General features: G+C 37.4%; 1 protein-coding gene across 4 annotated transcripts in view; it reads right to left on the reverse strand.

Moving 5' to 3' along the window:
- Positions 1 to 23,516, reverse strand: part of LOC110445147 (probable 3',5'-cyclic phosphodiesterase pde-5) — a 107,865-nt gene that overhangs the window by 39,497 nt on the left and 44,852 nt on the right. For 3 of the 4 annotated variants that reach the window (XM_021489574.1, XM_021489572.1, XM_021489573.1), the window contains one exon: positions 18,061 to 18,129. In XM_021489574.1, coding sequence (XP_021345249.1) covers positions 18,061 to 18,129 — 69 coding nt within the window. Of the gene's footprint in view, positions 1 to 11,027; positions 12,225 to 18,060; positions 18,130 to 23,516 lie in introns of those variants that run through there. The other variant, XM_021489575.1, reaches the window with a different exon arrangement.

Consider the following 23,516-nt stretch of genomic DNA (forward strand, 5'->3'; position numbering starts at 1 on the left):
TGTACAACAAGCCTATAAATGTGTTATTGACGTATACGACATATAAACCTGTAGTTATATAGACAGACACGTGACTATCTACACTAACCACCATCAGACCGAGTCGGCCTGTGGGCAATTTAAAAGTCTCGATTTTCATACAAACAGCAATACCGTGAATTAAAATAAAGATTAAACACTTTCACAAAAATTTATTCACACCATTTCGGCAAATATTGTCGAGTAGGTATGCTAATTAAAAAAGAATCTTTCTGATGTGTAGGTCAAACATCGATCAGTGGGCTTCCGAGGGGAGAGGTACGCATACATGTGTTAAAACCATCGATCAGTATGTTTTCCGAAGGGAGAGGTCGTATACATGTGTTTATACCATCGATCAGTGAGCTTCCGAAGGGAAAGGTACCTATTTACAGTGGGCTTCCGAAGGGAGAGGTACACATACATGTGTTTATAACATCGATCAGAGGGCTTCCGAAGTGAGAGGTTTGTATGCGTTTATACCATCGATAAGTGGGTTTCCGAAGGGGGAGGTCGTATGTGTTTAAACGATCGATCGTGGCTTTCCGAAGGGGGAATATCATTACCATTTGATTATTTGAGTTCCTAATGAGGAGATTTTAAATATTGTTCATAGCAGTTCCCGAGGGGAGAGACCTTCACCACCGACCATATTAACCTTACGAAGGAATAGAACTTAATCAGATATTTCGAAGGGTGATATCTTTAACTTTGATCACTGAATTTCCGATTGGATAAATCATTACAATTAATCATACGAGTTCTGGAGAAGGACATCATTACAAACAAATACAGGATTTCCGAACGGAGGGAGATTACAATCAATCACAGGAGTTCCGAAGGGTATGAACTTCACTGTCAATCAGGAGTTCCGAAGGGGAAGATGTTCACTGTCAATCATAGGAATTCCGAAGGAAGAGCGCTTAAACATCAGGCATACCAGTTCCAAACGGGGAGATTATTTCCATCAACCATCAATAAGTGGAGTTCCGATTAAGAAGATCTTTCACATCAATCCTACATTGTGTGTACGTATAACAGAGCCAAAAATACAAAGGTCAATGAAACTTGATCGTGTATTCAAATTGATCGTGTATTCAAATTCTTTAAAAATACGGCACACATCCTACGGACAATCAAAATGACACTAAATCATTTGTATTTTCTTTGAAATTTGAAAACTATGAATTGTTTTGATCTATTTCTGATTGCAAATAGCTCTTACTCCAATATATGAGCCCTTCAATACCCCCGAAGTATCTTGTTCATGTAAAATGCTACAAAATCGGTCCATCTTTGATATGTGCGGTAGTTCATTGAAAATCATAAAGGCGAACGTTTATAGACCTATAAACAGCCTATAATTCCTTCAGAATGTTTTGGCCTATGTGAATGTAGGGTCAATGGATCGGAATGGCTGAGAGGGATCAATATTCACCACATTACGCTAGTTCCATGGCACAATCGCCAGACCGGGAGCTAGTGGGGCACGCCATTAAAACGGTTTTGAGAATGTGCCAGCACAGCAGTGTTTATTTCAATAAAGATTTATGAAACACTTTCGCTGTCGCGATTTTGCCAAAGATGATTTAAGGTTTTCAATTTATCAAATATATCTATATAATAATATGGACAATGTTTGCTGTCAGATGTGATAAATGGCTATAGAGTAACATATGCTGAGACTGTTAATTTTGTTGTATGTGGTTTTCAACTTCGTGCGTATACGCCTAAGACTTTGGAACGCGTCACGTTATATATGTTGCTTGCAAATAACTTCTTGAATTTTAATTTGAAATGTGTCAAAAGTGTTATCTCCAGTCAGAAATATGTTTTTTACAATTTTTTGAAATCCAAATTTAGAAACAATTGTCCCCAACTTCACGTTCTTTCCGGGACGTTTCGGGTGTTATTTCAATGGTTGCTAATCAGAGCGTTTCTATGATATTTGAAAGAGGGGGCGTAGAATCAAATCTTTTGGACCTTTTTTTGTTAAAAAACTTAATTGTGGAATGCACTAATGTAACGGTTCCTGACTTGGAGCATGTATATTTTATAGTTAAAGTGTCAGGGTTTGACATTTTTTTATGCCGAATTCTCTCCATTAATTGTCTATGGTATATTAAAATCATTGGATGAATCTTAACAGCAGTAGACCAATAACGAGAAATTCCAAATTCTAGGGTATAAGGCGTTACTTAACATTTCAATAGTCCTAGGCCAGGATTTTATGAACGGGAGGCGTAATTACGGTTGCCCTGGTAGAGGGTCCATGGGGAATCTCAGAAGCTCCTGATTTCAACAATTTAGCATCAAATTATGAAGTAGCCAGACTGATAAATATCTCTCTATTTTAGTTCTGGTTTCGTTGAACGACACACATGATATATGTATAGATTTACTTACCGTTTTGGTTGTTTAAAAAAGGTGTCCAAGACACCTTTAGATGATTTTAAGGTCTTTTGACGCTTTTGTTTTGACGTCGACATCTTTGAGATTTCACTATATGAATTACGTGGTTAACAACAATGGATGCTAATCGCAGAGTCGAATACGGCGGAGTAACGAAATTTTACGGATCACCCATCGGATGGGGGAATCAGTATAAGTATCAGTTTTTTTTTTTTTGAAAATCCATTACGCCCTCACCTGGACCCACCCCTGCTAATATTGACATCAATAAAACATCAAAGAAGATGATTTTCTCATGAATATCTTTAGAAATTTTGAAAATCGAATAAATCTAAAACGTTGTAAATAACACAAAAAACATACCAACCTGACAATTACCGGATGTAACACATATATACATTATTCTGAATGTATTCAGATCGATGTTTATTTCGTACACAGAGAACTTATGGTAGTGATTTCATGTCCAATTTATTTGTTGACATAGTTTTGATAATAATTAAAGTCCTCACGCGACGTGTGTTACCTACATCAGCACGAGCTTCTTAACAACGATATAAATGTCTCGTTATGTCACGTTTCCAGCGAATCAGGTAATCGGTTTTCAATAGGGTTCTATTTGTAAGTTTTCTTGTATTGATAATGTCACGTCCTTTTGGAATAATGTACTCAAAAGAACTTGGTTATAAAATGAATTTTATTTACTTACGAAATTTCACTGCGTCTTGAGAAGCCTCAATTAAACTTTTTCAGTGGATATTCATTGCCAATTGATCAACAGCCAGTTATATTCTGACGAAATTGAACAGTTTCTTTATTAGACGGATGGTATCACTCAGTCAACGGCATTCTACAATGATTGTCCTCGCGGCGCTAAACCTCGTTTAAATGAGGTCATTGCGTCATCAGTTTAAAGCCATTCGGATTAAATAAAACAATATTTGAATAAACATAATAAACCTTACCACTGAATAGCTATTGGCTTATTGGGTGACCCAGAAAGTGACGACAACATAGGAAGTTAATTATAAGGTATCTGACAACTCATCTATACATTTTTGTTAAAGAAAATCGTAAATTTCGTTTTATCAGTTAAAAGTGAAATATGGTGGCGTTATATCTAATTAAAATATTACTATTAGAATATCAAATATCACATTGCTGCCGTTTTATATATAGTGGACATGTTCATGTACACTTTTTAGTTCCGAGTGATATTTCACTAGTATCATATAACTTATCGAGTTTGTAACAGGTTCAAATGTCACGAGATTCAATTGTGACGTCATAATCTGAAGAAATAAACATAATGTTAAACATAATATCGTAAGCTTCCAGATTTTCTACGTCACAAATCCGACGCTTTAGAAGTAGCGCCTAGAAGCAGAGTTGGGAAAAGGATTTCATTTTTCATACAAAATTCAAGAAACTCGATTGGAAGGCTTAATTTAAGCCTCGAAAAGATCTCATAATTGATGGAAACAGATAAAATATCTATATATATACAAAAATTAAAAGAATACGTTTTCAAATTATATGTAGCTCCAACTATCAAAATGTCGACGGGCCGTAGGCAATACAAAAATACCCCACCACAGGAAAAATGTTAAATGTCCGTCATATTTACTGGTACGTGCATCTTATGAGGTGATTGTTCGACTGTCAACATGTTTTCAAACAAATCTGTCAGAAATACCAAATTAACAAAATGAAGTCATATGCATTGATCTATTCTGTACCGTTGGAAAACGTACACCAGCACTCTTTGAGGCAAGGATACCGGAACCGGAAATACGGAATTTGTAGCTTTGTATACCATCGAATTGCATTTTGACCAAATAACGAAGAACTTCTTAAAGATACGTTATTGATAAGAAGTAAGAAGAAACAAGCAAAGAATAGTGTGATAAGAACGGCAATCATTGCTAAGTAAAATCATTAATTCGTGAAAACACCAATCACACGTGCTTAATAATGTGTAGGTCCATGTAGTGCACTTTGATGCCATGTCCATGTACATTGATTTAACATGGCATACGTAGATAACATGCCGGCTATCGGCATTGTTTACACAAATTATACCATTGTTGCGACAATATCTGTCGCCCCCTGTCCTGTGCACTTTATAGCACAGAAACTGGGTTATCGGGGACCTCACTGACGTAAGAGACATGTCAGTTAGCCTAGCTCTGGCACAATGTTGACACATGTGACATGCAATGTTGTATCGTGTATGTAGCAACCAGTGCACGTGCGCCAGCCTAGTTAACATGACAACTGGCTGTCGTTTATAAGGATACAACTGTAATACCCATCGGAATGGGAGGATCAGTCAAAACCTTGGTCCGGAACTCAACTGATATACCGCGGAACGCACAAGCAGAAAATACAATACACATCCTTGTGACTTCCTAGCTAACTCTCTCATACTGAGGCACACTGGTTTATCAGAGAAGTCTTGTAAATTTTAAAAATGAGATAACTAATTCCATGATATGTCTTTGTTATTTCCTCTTTTTATGCTGTGTTCTGAAAAGGTTAAGTAATATATCAGTATGGCGTTAAAATCATTCAAATAAGCATTTTAGAGTACGGAACTTTGTCGAAATGGGGAAATGCGTACATGCTTTACAAGCGTCTGGTCGATAGAGATAATCTCCGTATGCTTTACAAGCGTTTGGTCGATAGGGATAATCTCCGTGCCTAAGACCAAATACGTGGGGTTTTTGACGTAAGTGTAAGGGGGGTTGCGAAAGCTGTGTTGTCATGCTCATGTAAAATGCATATCTACTACAATAGCCGTTAAAGGCCACGTACCGGGTCTTTGTTCCTATAAAGTTCACGTACCTACCACAAACCATCATAAAAGTGGCCTTTGAAAGCCGTGACATCAAAGTGAATATCGCACAAATAAAATGAGTTTTTGACGTCATTTGGGATTCTTTCCAGACGCCATATTGTATTTCGCAGCAGACACTATGTAAGCTACACGTTACGGGTTTTATTGTTACGCATTCCACTCGGTATTGTGAGTAGTTTGTCGGCTGTGAAAACACATTATTTCTCTCAACAATGATGAGATACAGGGATGTTGAAACACACGCCATTATTTTACCACAGTTCAACGTGTATATAGTACCTTTACTTTCACATTGTGTACAACCATGCGTTTTCGACACAAGTTCATGTGATTCTTCCTGTTTTCTGCTATAACTAATTATGCTATATTTTATCATTATGTCATCATGTATGACGTATATGGGCTTAAACATTGACGTCCGATTTCACGAGATACCTTCCTAGTGATAAGACATATCATATATTACTACGAGAAACTACTACTTCTGGTCCAATATGAAAGCCTGCCAACCTCTCCTTTTTAACGTCTCTTTTATTGCTAGTATTTCCCCGTGGATTCGTGTATTCATAGTTTAGCATGTCGAGAAATCGCCCAGCGCTAACGCTATTCTGTCGTAAGTGTGTCTGTTTATAGTGCATGTTTCTCTACCTCACAGCGCGCTTACGTCATCGCCGTCAATCATGCGCATTCTACGTCTTACCGTGACGGATATATATGGTTCACTGACTTGTGAACTTCACTGATGGGTTATATAAACATAGGTTCATATGCTCATAGCAATACACGAATGCGAAAACTATTACTATGATTAATTGCAATCACCATTCTGGTTTACGTGCAGCAGGTCTATAGGTATATAACTAGGTAGGAGGATGACAGGTGACATTTTAACGATGATAAATTTCACTTCACATCTATTGCGGGTTCGTTTGAAAAACTTAGACCTATTTGATCCTGATGCATGACCGTATAAGGCTGGCTTTGAGGACAACATTTTGTTGATCTACAATCTCTGGCATGTATGGATCAAATTAAGTTTTCTTTCTTCTCGCACAGTCTCAATGAAAATAACGTAATAGAAAACATTAATTACTTTAAAACGAAGAAAAACGTTAAACTGCTCGTTTTGTTCAGGGGCTGACCTTGATAAACCTGACCTATGCACCTAAAAGTCCATCAATACTCTGGACTCTAGAAATACAAAACGCCAAAATACATTTAAAACGCCAAACCTCCGTCAATGTTCGAAACTAGAGGTGCTATTATTAGCTCAAACCTCCGTCAATGTTCGAAACTTGAGGTGCTATTATTAGCTCAAACCTCCGTCAAGGTTCTAAACTAGAGGTGTTTGTATTAGCTCAAACCTCCGTCAATGTTCTATACTAGAGATGTTTGTATTAGCTTAAACCTCCGTCAATGTTCTAAACTAGAGATGTTTGTATTAGCTCAAACCTCCGTCAATGTTCTAAACTAGAGATGTTTTCATTAGCTCAAACCTCCGTCAAGGTTCTAAACTAGAGGTGTTTGTATTAGCTCAAACCTCCGTCAATGTTCTAAACTAGAGATGTTTGTATTCGCTCAACCCTCCGTCAATGTTCTAAGCTAGAGATGTTTGTATTAGCTCAAACCTCCGTCAATGTTCTATACTAGATATGTTTGTATTAGCTTAAACCTCCGTCAATGTTCTAAACTAGAGATGTTTGCATTAGCTCAAACCTCCGTCAAGCTTATAAACTAGCGGTGTACCTAATAACTCGAACCTCTGCATTAGCTCAAACCTCCGTCAAGGTTCTAAACTAGCGGTGTACCTAATAACTCGAACCTCTGCATTAGCTCAAACCTCCAAATCTCCGTCAAGATTTTAAACTAGAGGTGTACCTAATAACTCGAACCTCTGCATTAGCTCAAACCTCCGTCAAGGTTCTAAACTAGCGGTGTACCTATTTGCCCAAATCTACGACATCGGTCTGAGCTACAAACCACTGTTTAGGCTCTGGACAAGTAATGCACATTTTTATCCGAATCAGGAAATCCTGAGGTATGTCAGTGTCAACAAACATGTGTCTACTTGTATCAAAATAAACAGTGCACTCATGTATGAACACAGCTACTCATAATTAAGTGTATTTTTGTTGATTTAGGCCCGGAGACGACTGTTATCATTAAAACTAACCGTCTGGTAGTGTTTCCGAGTCTTTCTGAGCTGATAATCGTGTGTGTATGATTCCATGTAAATATTTGACGAACGTTATCGCTGAACAAAGTTTAAAGCTGACTACATGATTTAATACTATCCCGATACAAAGCTTCTTAAACGATTAGATAGCCACGCTACAGTGTAATTAGACACATTAGAAATAAGCTCGCGGCTAATACTGAGCATATTCGTCTTAGCAATGAATTTCGTTATCTCTTACGACCATGAAATATTAATTTTCATTTTTTCAAGAAGTAATTAATACAGATTTTGTGTTTAAGGATGTATCGCATTCCTAAGGAAAATGAACGGATTTCATTTCGGATAAATATGCTTAGTTATAGGTAATGCATGGTCTCTCATATATAACACGAGGGGAAAGGGACGAAATACAAATAGACGTATTTGGTCAGGGTCAACAGAAATAGGATCCATAATTATCGACAAAACACATTCAAACTCACACAAAACAAATATTGACATGTCAATTCAAAACACTTTGGTAGTCGGACTTTTCATGTTATCACGAGCGAGACCTCTTACGACTCCGTGAAATATTCCGTGGACTGGTATATAGGTCGGCGCGGTTATGTCCGGAGAAAGCAAATGTGAATTTAAGACGTCCTATGTCAACACGAGTTTTGTAATCCCGATCGCCATCTTCGTCAAATCATTTGAAACTCGTAAAAACAAATCGTTCTCTTGGTGTGACCTTTACTTAAGTGGAATCGTTAAATTCAATTGCATTCGAGATCGACTGACGACAAATATTTTTCTTTGGCCGGCCTTGTGTACTTTAGGGTTCGAGCCGGGTTACATTTGTGTTTACAAGCCCAGTGCTCTTTCCATCAGGTTTATTGACAATTACTTGCAGCAACGTCGGTTCGAATTAAAATCCTAGCGCCAATACAAGTCTAGCTTTGTTTGAAATCGTGTTTGTGATTTGACCAAAACAATGCTTTCAAAACTTCCGTATACAATTACATGTAAATAACACTTAATATAAAACACGTTTTCCAGGTTACACGAGCGCTGGCCGATTTCTCGAATCATATTGCAATATTTCACATATATTGCACATACGTTTGAGATATACTTGAAAGCACGTGTATATGCTGCGAAAGTAGTATATAGGGGAAATCATACTGCGGAACCTGTAAACAGGAGATATCGTACTACGGAACCTGTAAACAGGGGAAATCGTACTGCGGAACCTGGAAACAGGGGATATCGGACTACGGAACCTGTATATAGGGGATATCGTACTGCGGATCCTGTATATAGGGGATATCGTACTGCGGAACCTGTATATAGGGGATATCGTACTGCGGATCCTGTATATAGGGGATATCGTACTGCGGATCCTGTATATAGGGGATATCGTACTGCGGATCCTGTATATAGGGGATATCGTACTGCGGAACCTGTATATAGGGGAAATCATACTGCGGAACCTGGATACAGGGGAAATCGTACTGCGGAACCTGTATATAGGGGATATCGTACTGCGGAACCTGTATATAGGGGATATCGTACTACGGAACCTGGATACAGGGGAAATCGTACTGCGGAACCTGGATACAGGGGATATCGTACTACGGCACCTGTATATAGGGGAAATCATACTGCGGAACCTGGATACAGGGGACATCGTATTGCGAAACCTGGATACAAAATATATCGTACTACGGAACCTGTATATAGGGGATATCGTACTGCGGAACCTGGATACATGGGGAAATCTATGTTGAACCGTTTTTATTTTCGTACATGTATGTAGGATAACTTACATTAAAATATTTTAAAAAATACGCACATACACACATATCAAATATCAGGGCTACTTGTACTGTGTTCATATGAGATGGCTTAAAGGGAGCTCGGCGGGATGTTTAAACATATCTTGAATTCACATTACCCTAGATCGTTAGGAAAAGGCGCAGGTATAGGTTATTTCATTACATAGCATTATACAGGACCGCTGTACGTATCACAAACCTGTTCTTCCCTACCGTGGAGGACCATTAGCAGGGAACCCATTTCAATGAATGTCTCCAGTATACATACAGAGCTCGAGTAGGCTATGTGTTCATCTATAAAACCTGAGACTACCGTCATTGCGAAAAAGGATCAGCAAATTGGAGTATTATAGGGGAAATGTTTACCAATGTAATATTCTAAAAGCTACATGAGTATTTTTTATTTTTATTTAAATAGGAAAGCGTTTAGAATTACTAGTCACTGTCTTTTCAAATCTCAACATTTGCATTTCAGGGATGGTATGTCCGTATGGATATTGATCAAACAAAACTTCCACTATTTAGTAATTGATTTGAAAACCTTGTCGTGTTCTCAACAGATATATGTGTATTTACCTGTATAATTACAGGTGTGTCAATAAGCGATCAATACGGGTATTCTGACTGAATCATCACCGCACAACGTAACACTAACAACACTGATTCCTCTAATTAGAGCCGTATAGCACTCAAAGCATTGTCAGCTTAATCACATGATACGCGGGTATTTTGTGTTCAGCCCGGAATCTGTAACGTTTTCCATCATATGATCTACACAACAACATTTATACCGACCTACACCACAAATAGGTTAAACAAGAAAGTGTACATGTTTATCTGATTTTATTTTCAGCCGATTACAATCGTGGTTCGAGTCAAGAGTTCTTTTTTGTGTTCGGCGATATATACATGTCTTGTTTGTGGCGTTTATCTTGCAGATCTTCAAGGGAACTTGTGTAAATTGAAGAGTATTGCCAGCGATTACGGACGTAACAAACAAGGTGTATGTATTTGGGTATAATGTGGCAACTATTGTTGTGCATGCAAGCTTGGTGCGTAATGAAACAGAGCGAACCCACATAATTACGTCTATCGCTGTACACCGGTAATGTGAAACGGAGCCATTCGTAAGAAATACGAAGCATAGTCAGCATACAAATCACGTACTATATTTTCCTTAAATTTGTTTTTACCAGAAAGTGTTGTTACACAAGCTTTCTTCCGATTTACAATGTGTCCGAGTAAGTTTAATGAAAATAACATCGCATTCCAAACTATTTTTTATACAATGATATTGTTCAGAACAACGTTTCCAAAGCAGTGACACTAAAGTAAAATGTAACAAGACCAGAAGGTCTTTGTGGGGAGAAATCGTTAGCGAACCTTTCTCCGTGTATCTTGTTTAGACTATTTGTATGAAACCTTGAATCGACGATTCTGCGCAATTGTATATATTTATATTTTACACTGTCGTCGTTGTTGTTATGATAATGACAAAATTATCTTCTCATAAGTAAGCTAAGATAGAGGTTCAGATAATTTTGTCGGCCTTTCAACTATCATATTTATATAAATAATAACACCTGTCATTTCTCGTCCAAAAACGCTGATAGCAGGCTCATCTCATCAATATCCCTGGGGATCACTAACGCATATCCTGGAAGGATTTTTGTATATGACAAGCATCGATCATTACCATGGAAACAGATCAATGACGTTAACACACACACGTAAAACTCACCTGTCATTCTGCTGGCTTTCACACCTGTCCAGATATAAGCTATTGTATATCCCGCTCATTGACGTAGCCCGTATATCCCAAAGTTTTAGCATCAATGAAAACCATTCCTACTCATTTCCACCAGTTAAAGTGTCATTATCTTTACTGTAGAAATCTAATGAGATCCAGGTAACACAATGCATCAGGTAAAAAACATTAACGGTCACTTTCCGTAATGTACTAACAGTTCCGCCGTCTCGATCAACCCCTAATACAGTTGGTAACAGAAGTGAAAGCAATACAACAATATGTCCTTTTCATGATCCAATAGTTTCTCCAGTAGCTCTTGAAAATCGCCCATTGAAGCACTCCATGGGGCGTTTGTTAACCTATCCGGGCCGTTTACAGATACCCATTTGTTTGGAGTAGGAACACGGATCGATTTCTTGTTCGGAGGAGCGAGTCCGTGGTTAAACAGCCGGTCGGTAACCGTGGTCTGTTTCTCGACTGACCTCTCTGATATTGTCAACACGAATTTTAAGTCTATACGGTGTATACCTCTAGGCATGTAGGCACGAGTGTATGGATACATTTACATATACACAAGTTCAAATTTTCCCTAGTGTGTCGGCTCACGCATACAAATGTACACACCGGTTCTGCTAGAATAAGGGTTTTTTCACTCGGCTCGAAATCTTCTACTTCTTCAGTGCATATATACGTCACCGTTGCTTTCGACAATGTAAGTGTTCCAACGGCTCCGTGTTTACACATGCCAGCAGGCCAAGACTTACACGGCACGAGTTCTACGTCCACTGAATACACACCACTCCGGGACCCTATAGCTTCCTCCTACATAGAACTAATGAAAAGTACACCAGAAACAACCTTGTTTTGTCCACTCGTTCGATAACTCCAGACTTCTGAAGGCCGGTTAAAGTATGTCGCGGGACTTTTCACAGTTTGTCCTCTGTCATGAAGAGTATTGACCGGTATTTTATAATACGCTCAAATGGGCAAAACGTATTCGTCCCGATATCGTTTGGAGGGTAAGGTGGAGTAACTCGCTGAATAGGTAAAGTGTTCACAGTCTTAATCACCTACATTCTAATCTATAACAGACGACACATTAGCTTTTGTACGAGTATTCTCGTCAATGTGCGATTATCACCGTGACAAGGTAAATAGTGCGACGTGCTAGGACACTGAACGAAAGGTCATTGGTCTGACTGCTGCTGCGGTCGACATACTCCTCAGCTCAGTGACGTAATGGGGTAAACGATATCATTAATCCAGATGCATGTTGTTTTCCTCAGTCGCTACAAATGACGTAACTGGTATACATACTTTAACTGACCTGTGGTCTAAATCGTCTACCCTACATTTTTATTGTGTTAGATCACGTCTCGGTCCGTGAACCAAGGTAACGAGCACTTTGACTTCTACAAACGATATTTTCTCACGAACCAAAGTCATATCGCCATGCCACCTGATATCCCTTTCCTATAGAGTTAACTTAACTAACGATGAATTACTGCCCACTCATGTGGCCCGGCTAGCTCACTGATTCGTACATGTGAAAGGTTACGACTTCAATGAGTTCAATTATTGACGTTCAGCATTGAGGGCGACAGAGACAAGCGTTTCTGGGACGATGATATAAAATGGCGGGACACTCTGACATGGTAACCAAGGAATCTGTATACAAAGTAACTTTTATAATGTTTTAACACGACTCAGTTAGAAATATCTTGTTTGGACTTCTTGCGATGCGATATATTTGTTTCAATCAGTCTGAACTGAACTTGTTCGAAATGACTTGATTTTACAGCTTTATTCATCTTGTCTCTGATTAAACCCGTCCGCAACGGACACAGAATTAAACACGGCATAATAAAATGGTTGTCAGAATATTGAAGTCTTAAGGTTTAGCTATAACAAAACTATCAACGTTTGATACTTTCCATTGTGTACACTTGCACCAAATATGATTACCGCATAATATTGAAAGGGTACCAGATAAAAGCATGGCATCGATGGTCAACAAACCGGAAATGGAATCGGATGTTCCAGGCATCAAACTCAAAAAACCGGAAATGAAATCGTATGCTCCAGGATCAAAGGTCAACAAAGAGAATGAAATCGAAGTTCCAGGCATCAAAGTCAACAAACCGGAAATGGAACCAGATGTTCCAGGCATCAAACTCAACAAACCGGAAATGGAACCGAATGTTCCAGCATAGAAGGAAAACAAAGAAAATGAAATCGGATGCTCCAGATCTAACATCTCAATCATTTTACCCCTCAAAGATATTTTGAACAGTTTATACGGTATAAAGAGTATATGTCCGCGGACGTTGAGGCGTCCCTTTAATATATCAATATTCAGTAATGAAGACAGATATTAAATCAAAACACTTGGATATATATATAAGGTGAAGGATATAAGTGATTTTTCTTCGTTTTAGGTACCTTTAGATATTATATCAACCGTACGATCTTGGCATTGTTGTTCAGGGAATATAATATAGCATTGACATGACCCCCGCATTCTCTTATCATATCGCGTTTATGTTAAGGCCAAGTCAGGACTAGATACTAATGGGTTTAGACGTGTAGTAGTAATATGGTCGTGTTAATCCGAGAACATGGCCTCGAATGCATGTTTTATTTCCAAACGTCCAAACCGGCTGGCGCAAGTCTTCAGGTGTATTGCGGATTAAACCCGTATTGTACCGGTGGTATCAGGTTGTAACGGTTATATAAAGTGTATAGGTATTATCAAGTGAAATCAAGCTGCACAACTTGTATAAAATGGAATCAAGATGTACAGTACAAAATTATATAAAATGGAATCATGTTGTACAAAATTATATAAAATGGAGTCAAGTTGTACAAAGTTATATAAAATGGAGTCAAGTTGTACAAAATTATATAAAATGGAGTCAATTTGTACAAAATTATATAAAATGGAGTCAAGTTGTATTGTTAAATTCAGTTAAAATTGTATTTAAAATTTTACCAAGTTATGTAACGATCAAGTTAAATATTTTTTTCAGACTGAATTATTTGGAAGTTGCCAGGAAAAGTGTTTCTGTGTTTCCTCTATATAAAGACAATAGTGATCCTTTTTATTTAAATTCAAGGATTGCATATAGATTTGTTCTGCTTTCAGTTTTTGTTACGAAAAACTCTTCCATATGTTTTAAATGTGTCCCCATGCCAGTGGTCCATAACGCAATGGAGAGTTTCTCGAACGGTAGTCAAAACAAAGACCTTTCTTTTCTGTTTTAATATTTTTTTCATTCAGGTATCGATATAAATATTCGGAAGCTACAAACATCACTAATCCGGACTTCGACAGTTCTGATATAGTTCCTAGCGTTCATATTCCATAACTTGGTATTAACAAACTGACTATAATTCTATGTTGCATGGATTCGTTAACTTTGTACTACGTTCAGGCCACTTAACAGATGATTTTAATCAGATTGTAATGCTTACTGATTTTTCCTTCGTGTTTCATTCATCCGGAATTTCGTTTTTGCGATTTTTTTTTATCCAGGGAGCCAAACTATTCGGACTAACACTTTTATGGAACGCCATATTAACATATATCAAAATGATTGCACCTATCTTCAATTAATTGAAGATAGGTACAATTCCATTGAAGATAGGTACAATTTAATTAAAGATATGTTCAAATATGACGATTTGATCCCTCAATGGAATTGAAGATATGTGCAGTTATTTAAATATATGTTAATTTGGCGTTCCATACGTATACACTTCCGTACTGATCGCGGCGCTTGGGTACGACTGCCTAACTGCTGGGTACGACTACCTAACTGCTGGGTACGACTATCTAACTGCTGGGTACGACTACCTAACTTCTGGGTACGACTATCTAACTGTTGGGTACGACTATCTAACTGCTGGGTACGACTAGCACACTGCTGGGTACGACTACCTAACTGCTGGGTACGCCTACCTAACTGCTGGGTACGACTATCTAACTGTTGGGTACGACTATCTAACTGCTGGGTACGACTATCACACTGCTGGGAACGACTATCTAACTGCTGGGTACGACTACCTAACTGCTGGGTACGCCTACCTAACTGCTGGGTACGACTATCTAACTGTTGGGTACGACTATCTAACTGCTGGGTACGACTATCTAGATGCTGGGTACGACTATCTAACTGCTGGGGACGACTACCTAACTGCTGGGTACGACTATCTAACTGCTGGGTCCGACTACCTAACTGCTGGGTACGACTATCACACTGCTGGGTACGACTCCCTAACTGCTGGGTACGACTATCTAACTTCTGGGTACGACTATCTAAATGCTGGGTACGACTATCTAACTGCTGGGTCCGACTACCTAACTGCTGGGTACGACTATCTAACTGCTGGGTCCGACTACCTAACTGCTGGGTACGACTATCTAACTGCTGGTTACGACTATCTAACTGCTGGGTACGACTACCTAAGTGCTGGGTACGACTATCTAACGGCTGGGTACGACTACCTAACTGCTGGGTACGACTATCACACTGCTGGGTACGACTACCTAACAGCTGGGTACGACTACCTAACTGCTGGGTACGACTATCACACTGCTGGGTACGACTACCTAACAGCTGGGTACGACTACCTAACTGCTGGGTACGACTATCTAAATGCTGGGTACGACTATCTAAATGCTGGGTACGACTCCCTAAGTGCTGGGTACGACTATCTAAATGCTGGGTACGACTACCTAACTGCTGGGTACGACTACCTAACTGCTGGGTACGCCTACCTAACTGCTGGGTACGACTATCTAACTGTTGGGTACGACTATCTAACTGCTGGGTACGACTACCTAACTGCTGGGTACGACTATCTAACTGCTGGGTACGACTATCTAACTGCTGGGTACGACTATCTAACTGCTGCAGAGCAGACTTATTCCATTTGTAGGTTGTAAATTTTCAAAACTCGAGATTTTCTTGAAGACGGGAAGATAACAAGGCGTTCTCGATCTATTTGATAGAGACAACATAGATAACGAAACAGAAAATTGATCACGAGAGCTCTTACTCTACAAAACCCTATAATCTCAACCTAGTCATTTGCAAGCCTATTTAGATAACGTTCCTATCGGTATCGGAATTTCTCATCAAACTTTGTGGTATGTAGTGTTTCAAGCGTACGGGCAGTGATCAGTATTTGTCGTATGGCTACGTTCCGGAGATTTTGCGATTGTGTTTCTTTATGTATATTCCCAGCTCACAGACGAAAGAAGGATAAGTCAAGGCGAATTCGAATACTCGTACGGAAAACGACCAGCTAAGATTGCACTTCGATACGAACCAAAGACAATGTATGTACATTAATGTAATGGGATCGACTTACATGCAATAAACGTCAAGGAAAGTACCCGATAAAGTTTCCAAAACCGTTTTCTGTATTTTCTGAGTCTGTAGATAAGAGCAGAAGCGTCACTTGCTTCAGAGAAATGTAATGCACAGTGTAGATTTTAAGATTTTAGACGAAGGTTAACTAGACCTACACCGCGTTGAAAAACCGAATGAAACACCACAAATACACCGAGTAGAAACTGACAGCATGATCATCTAGATCAGTTCAAACAGTAAAACACTTAGCATCTTCATCGCCACAAGTAATGGGACACTGGGAAAATATTGGCCTGCTGTATACCACTGCATGATCGTCTAGGCGACAGCTATGGAACGTTGGAGTGGATGGCCAAAGGTCATTGATCAGAATTGGTCTGCTACACCCATTACGAATTTTTCTTTTCTTCAACATATACAAGTGGTGTGTCTTGGCAGCGTCACTACCTGTTAATCTTACCGTGCTAATGTCAGTTTACACGCTAGTAAATATAAATGTTATTAGCCGAATCAGACTAACTTGACGCAGCAAAATCAATATATATATATTGGACATGATCAGAAAATGTTTGAAGGGTATATCAAGTTAAAGTTGTGCATTTTCCCTGCAAGGATGTCGATATATAAACATTTGTGGTTTTTTTCTTCTACAAAGCAATTTTTTCTGTGAGTTTTTAGAGTGAATGATGATTGCAGTAGATGTCTATGAAAACCCGATCAAATGACGTAGGTCGACAACTTTCATAGAGGAGTTCATAATAGGCAATTTCGGATGTTGTTGTTTCTTGTTTGTGATTTACGTCCTATTAACAGCTATGGCCAGTTAAAGACGTGACAGTTGTTTTTGGTTGGGGACAACTTGAGTGCCCGGAGAAAAGCCACCGGCCAGCGGCCAGTACCTGGCGACTTCCCCACGTAGGCATCGAACTCGTGACCCAGTGGTGGAGGGCTAGTGATTGTAGACGTCAGACGCCTTAACCACTTGGCCACAGCGGTCCCCTGCTGTTTTCTTGTCATTGGATACTAATTGTTTTGATAGATGAGGAGTGAATTTCATATCCACAAGACAATGCATTTTGTTGTTATCTGCGCACTAATTTATAGAAATAAACAACATTTTCATAACCTGTGATATGGGTAACCTTGAGGGTACTCATCGTTGCCGAAAAAACCCGGATGTGACGACACTGAGTTTATTGTTTTATCTTTAGAAAAAAAGTCATGTTAAATCCACACCTTTTTTTCGAAAATGAACCCACCAATACTGGCTGTGTCAAAAACCAAGTAACATTTAATATCTGTGGTGTTGAATTTGAACTATCATGGAAAACGGTAAAAGTTGTACCAATATCGATAGCGTTCAATTACGTAGGTCGACTCACTTTTCATTCAACTTTATAATGACAAAGTCACTCACTGATTTTGTTTACTGTAGCTATTTGCATGTCGCCGTCAGCCATTGACAGAATGACGGACAGAACCATGCACGAGCTTGGAGGGCTAACGATATTAACATTCGTGCATCGCGCAACGATATGTATTACTTCCGGTAAAGTGAATAGCTTAATCTCTTACATGTCACAATGCGCTCTAGAAATCTAGTTGTATAACCGATATATATATATAAAGAAGGCAGATTCCCTTACCTGAATTATAACTCATAGCACTGGTCAGATGGCTTCGAACCGAACCTGAATGCATCTTTGGTTTGGACCCTGAAACCAAAAGAAACATATTCTAATATACACTAATGTACAATATTACTTGTGCATTCAGTTGACATTTACTGAACAGGAAACAAAACACCTGCATTATGACGTCATAATTACGTCGTGGCATAATGTGTTAAATGTTCTATCTGTTATAGGTCAAAATATTCGAGACTGCCACACGGTTTCATGTTTGTTGTGTCGGCCATTCATGTTTATCGTTACTTCAGTGTTAGAGATAATAGAAACACATCTACTCGCATTCCGACAGTGTGACAGACCTCGTCACGTACACCACTACACACATGTTACGTGACTGTATCAGCTGCTGGTCATCTGGTCAGCAGATGATCGATTGGTTTACAGATTACCGACTTGTCGGCCAGATGGCATATACTAAACATATGTCCAAAGTAAAGTTGACTTAAGTAACAAACATAGCAGTGCTTTTACATGGAGAATGATACTGACAATAACACGACTGTTTCATACGAGACAGTTATCTCAGTAAAACGAGTGTGCAAAATGGAACAGGTTTGTTACAGTCAAACGAATGTTTCAAAGGTTAGAATTGTATGACAGTCAATAGGAGGTTTTCAAAAGAGCAAATTTACTGGCAGTAACATTAATGTTTCAAAGTAAACAATTAACCAGTAAAATTGAAATGAGTGTTTTAAAGAGCAAGTGTTACAAGGGAATATCGAAGAACAACAAAATCGTTAATCGATCTCAAAAGGGATAAATTTGAAAAAAGGAAAGATTCACATGAAGGCTCTTGAATAAGTACAAGGAGAATAAGACCAGCTTTTTCTTATATCAATCGGACAACAAACGGTTTAAATGATATCAGGCTATTTGAAGAAAATGTCGTGTCGTGTTTAATTGATAAAACAAATCTAATATAATTGAGCAACAAGCTAACTTCTAAATGAACGACTCTGGTGTAATGATACCTCTATAGTGATAATGAGGTAAAGAATTGTTCTTCTCTACCTCTGATAAACAATTAAGAAACAGCTAACAACACAACAAAAAACATTCAAATACATGTGGCCTAAAGGTTGTATTTCATAGAAACATCTAAAACCCTGCCAATTATGTCACTGATTTCGACAGCCAATCAGATATCGATGCTTTCTATTCTTCAATTTGTCGCGAAAATAACTCTAATGAGCATGTTTGCTTTCTTGCATTATACGACTTAAAATAAATATTATCGTGTCGTGTATATGATACAGACAGAACATCAGAAAAGATGACGGACAACAGATAATCAGCGTTACTGTTAGGTTATGATTTGGAGAGATGTCATTTTAGATAAATACGTAGCTTTTTAAGAAATACTTTTGAACTTCATAAAAATTGACAAATTGACTATTTTCATAGGTGATTAAGTTTGTTTGAAGTCTTTTAAAGATGTCAAAACGATGGTAAAGAGTCTGGAGTGATTACGTCGAACAAACACGCGTGAACGAGGTAGGAGGAAACGTCAATAATCAGGGAACGACATTTATTTTTGAAGAAAAAGAAACTATCAAATAAGAGAGTTCCGAACACAAACAAATTAATCTGTACTTGAGATTTATTTAACATATCAAAATCTTTATACTCACTGTGCTAGAGAAATCATAAATTAGTAATAACGTGGTTCATAAGATATAAACTTGACTCATTATTAATTTAATTGAACTAGAACTATTCTAATTTTTAGAATTCATATCATCAAGAGGTTTTACGCCATTCTGGTTCAACAAGTTGTTCACCGACGAGTGCAAGGAGGACGTAACAGCTGTACAGTGCAGTGTGATTGAGTTTTGTATAGGTACACTCAAGTGCATGTCTAACTTTCTGCTTGCTAGGTCTTGTATATTAAAATATTGTGTTGAGTATTAATAAATTAACACTTGTTTGAATCGATGCGCGACAATCTCATATACATTCTACCGAGATAATACTCTGTAATGGGGGTTTGATGAGCATACTTCCTCTCTCCTAGATAAGCTGAGGGACATATCTGCGGTTTCTTTTCACACTCTGCCCAGGAAAACACGAACACAAAAATATGACGTAGCTTTTTTCCAATTGTACGTGGACACTTTGCTCGCAGTGGGGTTAACGCGTTTATAGAGTACATTTCTTTTTTTTTCTTAACTTTTTAACGAGTAACGAAAATAATTTGACGTAGTGATTTATCAAAATGATAGATTAGGGAGGGCGATAAGACACATTTATAAGTCTTACTCGTTGACGTTCCAAATACAATTATAACAAAATAGCTTCATATACATATATATCTACAACAGGGAAACTCAATAATACATATTCTCTAACATGCAACTCAATACATATACCTCTACTGAAAGGAAACTCAATATGCACCTATACTGAAAGTAAACTCAATACAAACACCACTACTGAAAGGAAACTCAATACATAAACCTCTACTGAAAGGAAACTCAATACATACACCTCTACTGAAAGTAAACTCAAAACATACACGAATACTGAAAGGAAACCCAATACACATACCTCTACTGAAATGAAACCCAATTCATACACCACTTCTGAAACGAAACTCAATATATTCACCACTACTGAAAGGAAACTCACTATACACCGGTACTGAAAGGAAACTCAATATATACACCTGTACTGAAAGTAAACTCAATACACACACCTCTACTGAAAGGAAACTCAATACAACCTCTCCTGAAAGTAAATTCAATATAAATACCTCTACTGAAAGGAAACTCAATATATACACCTCTACTGAAAGGAAACTCAATATAGTCACCACTACTAGAAGTTAACTCAACACATACACATTTCTCTATTTAAAGAAACTCAATACATGCATATCTGCTGAAACGTAACTCAATACATTCACATCAACTGCACTTCTAAAGTGCAACTCAATGCGTTCAACTCCCTTAAAGGTAACTCGACAGAATGGAAACTGATTATACATACATTCGCTTAAAGATAACTCGAAGAAAATGAAACAATACACATTGTTTAAATCTATCTCAGCAGAAAGGAAACTTAATGCACATACATTCGCTTAAAGGTAACTCGAAGAAAATAAAAAAATACACATTTTTTAAATCTACCTCAGCAGAAAGGAAACTTAATACACAAACATTCGCTTAAAGGTAAGTCGAAGAAAATAAAACAATACACATTTTTTAAATCTACCTCAGCAGAAAGGAAACTTAATGCATGCACATCCGCTTAAAGGTAACTAAAAAAAAACAAACTTAACAATACGAAACCGCTTCAAGGCAACTCAATAGAAAAGAAACTCAATACATACACATCTATTGAAAAGAAGAAACTTACTAAATACATGTTTACCTATAGAAATGGAACATCTCTCGTACATCTCTACTGAAGGGTAACTGAATATAATATCAGGTTTTGGGTTGTCTTTTTGAATGGAAATATGTTTAATCAAATACTAGGTTATATAAAAAAAGTTGTTTAATTTAAATGAAATCCACACCTGTATACACAGGTATTTTACAGGTATTTTACAGGTAGATATGCGACACTTTGATACCTTGAACCTGTGAGGTAAGTAACACGAGTCGCTGCACATGCTCTTAGTTAAGCTTAATGTATCAAAGAACATTCAATCTTATTAAATACAGGTACCCAAATAGATGTACACAGTGTCCCTTTATTGTATATACGTTTGTGTGTTCATGGGCTGCTTAAAACATTGACGGAATGAATTTTAAAATGCTGAAGATAGATAGCATTGTTGCGTAAATTCAGTATTACTGCTATTAAGTAAGGCTGGATAAAAACAACATTACCTCATTGCCACGCAGATATATCGATTCACCATTATTGATCTAGCATCGATTGAGATTCTAACCACAAGTGTCATTTAAAGTTCTGCAGTGAAGGACAAATCATACATAAATCATGTTAGTAAAGCCTCTGTATTTTATCGGTTATAACAACAGAAAAATTATTGATATTGTTTGAACTCGATTTTTTATCAAAAGACTTGCTTTTAATTTGTTTATTTGGAAAAGAAGCCATGGACGATATGGACATGCATACAACAAATCATATATGTGAGAATATTGATCGCTTCCCAAGATGTGCATAAATAATTCACTTCATCAACAGATTGTATTATCACCGTCAGTATACAGGTTTTACAACTTCAAAATTTAATGCAATATATGAATAATTTATGCTTTAAATGTACGAAAAATATTAAAAGATACAATATAATATATAATTTAACGATAAATCATCATGATACTATATCTTTGATTGTTTCGAAGGATGTGGGTTTGTCAATAGATACAATGGGTATTAAACTAGTTGAGTCTTTAGCAGCAAAAGGAGACCAAATGTTTGTGTGTATATTATATCATATTATCAGAGACGTGTTATATAGACGTGTCTGTACATATTATATGATATTATCAGAGACGTGCCATATAGATGTGTCTGTGTACATTATATAATCAGAGACGTGTTATATAGACGTGTCTCTATATATTATATAATATTATCAGAGAAGTGTTATACAGACGTGTCTGTATATATTATATGATATTATCAGAGACGTGCCATATAGACGTGTCTGTGTATATTATATGATAATATCAGAGACGTGTTATATAGACGTGTCTGTGTATATTATATTATATTATCAGAGACGAGTTATATAGACGTGTCTGTGTATATTATATGATATTATCAGAGCCGTACCATATAGATGTGTCTGTGTATATTATATGATATTATCAGAGACGTGTTATATAGACGTGTCTGTGTATATTATATAATATTATCAGATACGTGTTATATAGACGGGTCTGTGTATATTATATGATATTATCAGAGACGTAACATATAGATGTGTCTGTGTATATTATATGATATTATCAGAGACGTTACATATAGACGTGTCTGTGTATATTATATGATATTATCAGACACGTGCCATATAGACGTGTCTGTTTATATTATATTATACTATCAGAGACGTGTTATATAGACGTGTCTGTGTATATTATATGATATTATCAGAGACGTGTTATATAGACGTGTCTGTGTATATGATATTATATTATCAGAGACATGCTATATAGACGTGTCTGTATATATCATATGATATTATCAGAGACGTGCCATATAGACGTGTCTGTGTATATTATATTATATTATCAGAGACGTGTTATATAGACGTGTCTGTACATATTATATAATAGTGTCAGAGACGTGCCATATAGACGTGTCTGTGTATATTATATTATATTATCAGAGACGTGTTATATAGACGTGTCTGTATATATTATATGATATTATCAGAGACGTGTCAGATAGACGTGTCTGTGTATATGATATTATCAGAGACGTGTTATATA

Source organism: Mizuhopecten yessoensis, unplaced genomic scaffold, assembly GCF_002113885.1.
Source record: "Mizuhopecten yessoensis strain PY_sf001 unplaced genomic scaffold, ASM211388v2 scaffold2091, whole genome shotgun sequence".
NCBI classification, from domain to species: Eukaryota; Metazoa; Mollusca; class Bivalvia; order Pectinida; family Pectinidae; genus Mizuhopecten; species Mizuhopecten yessoensis.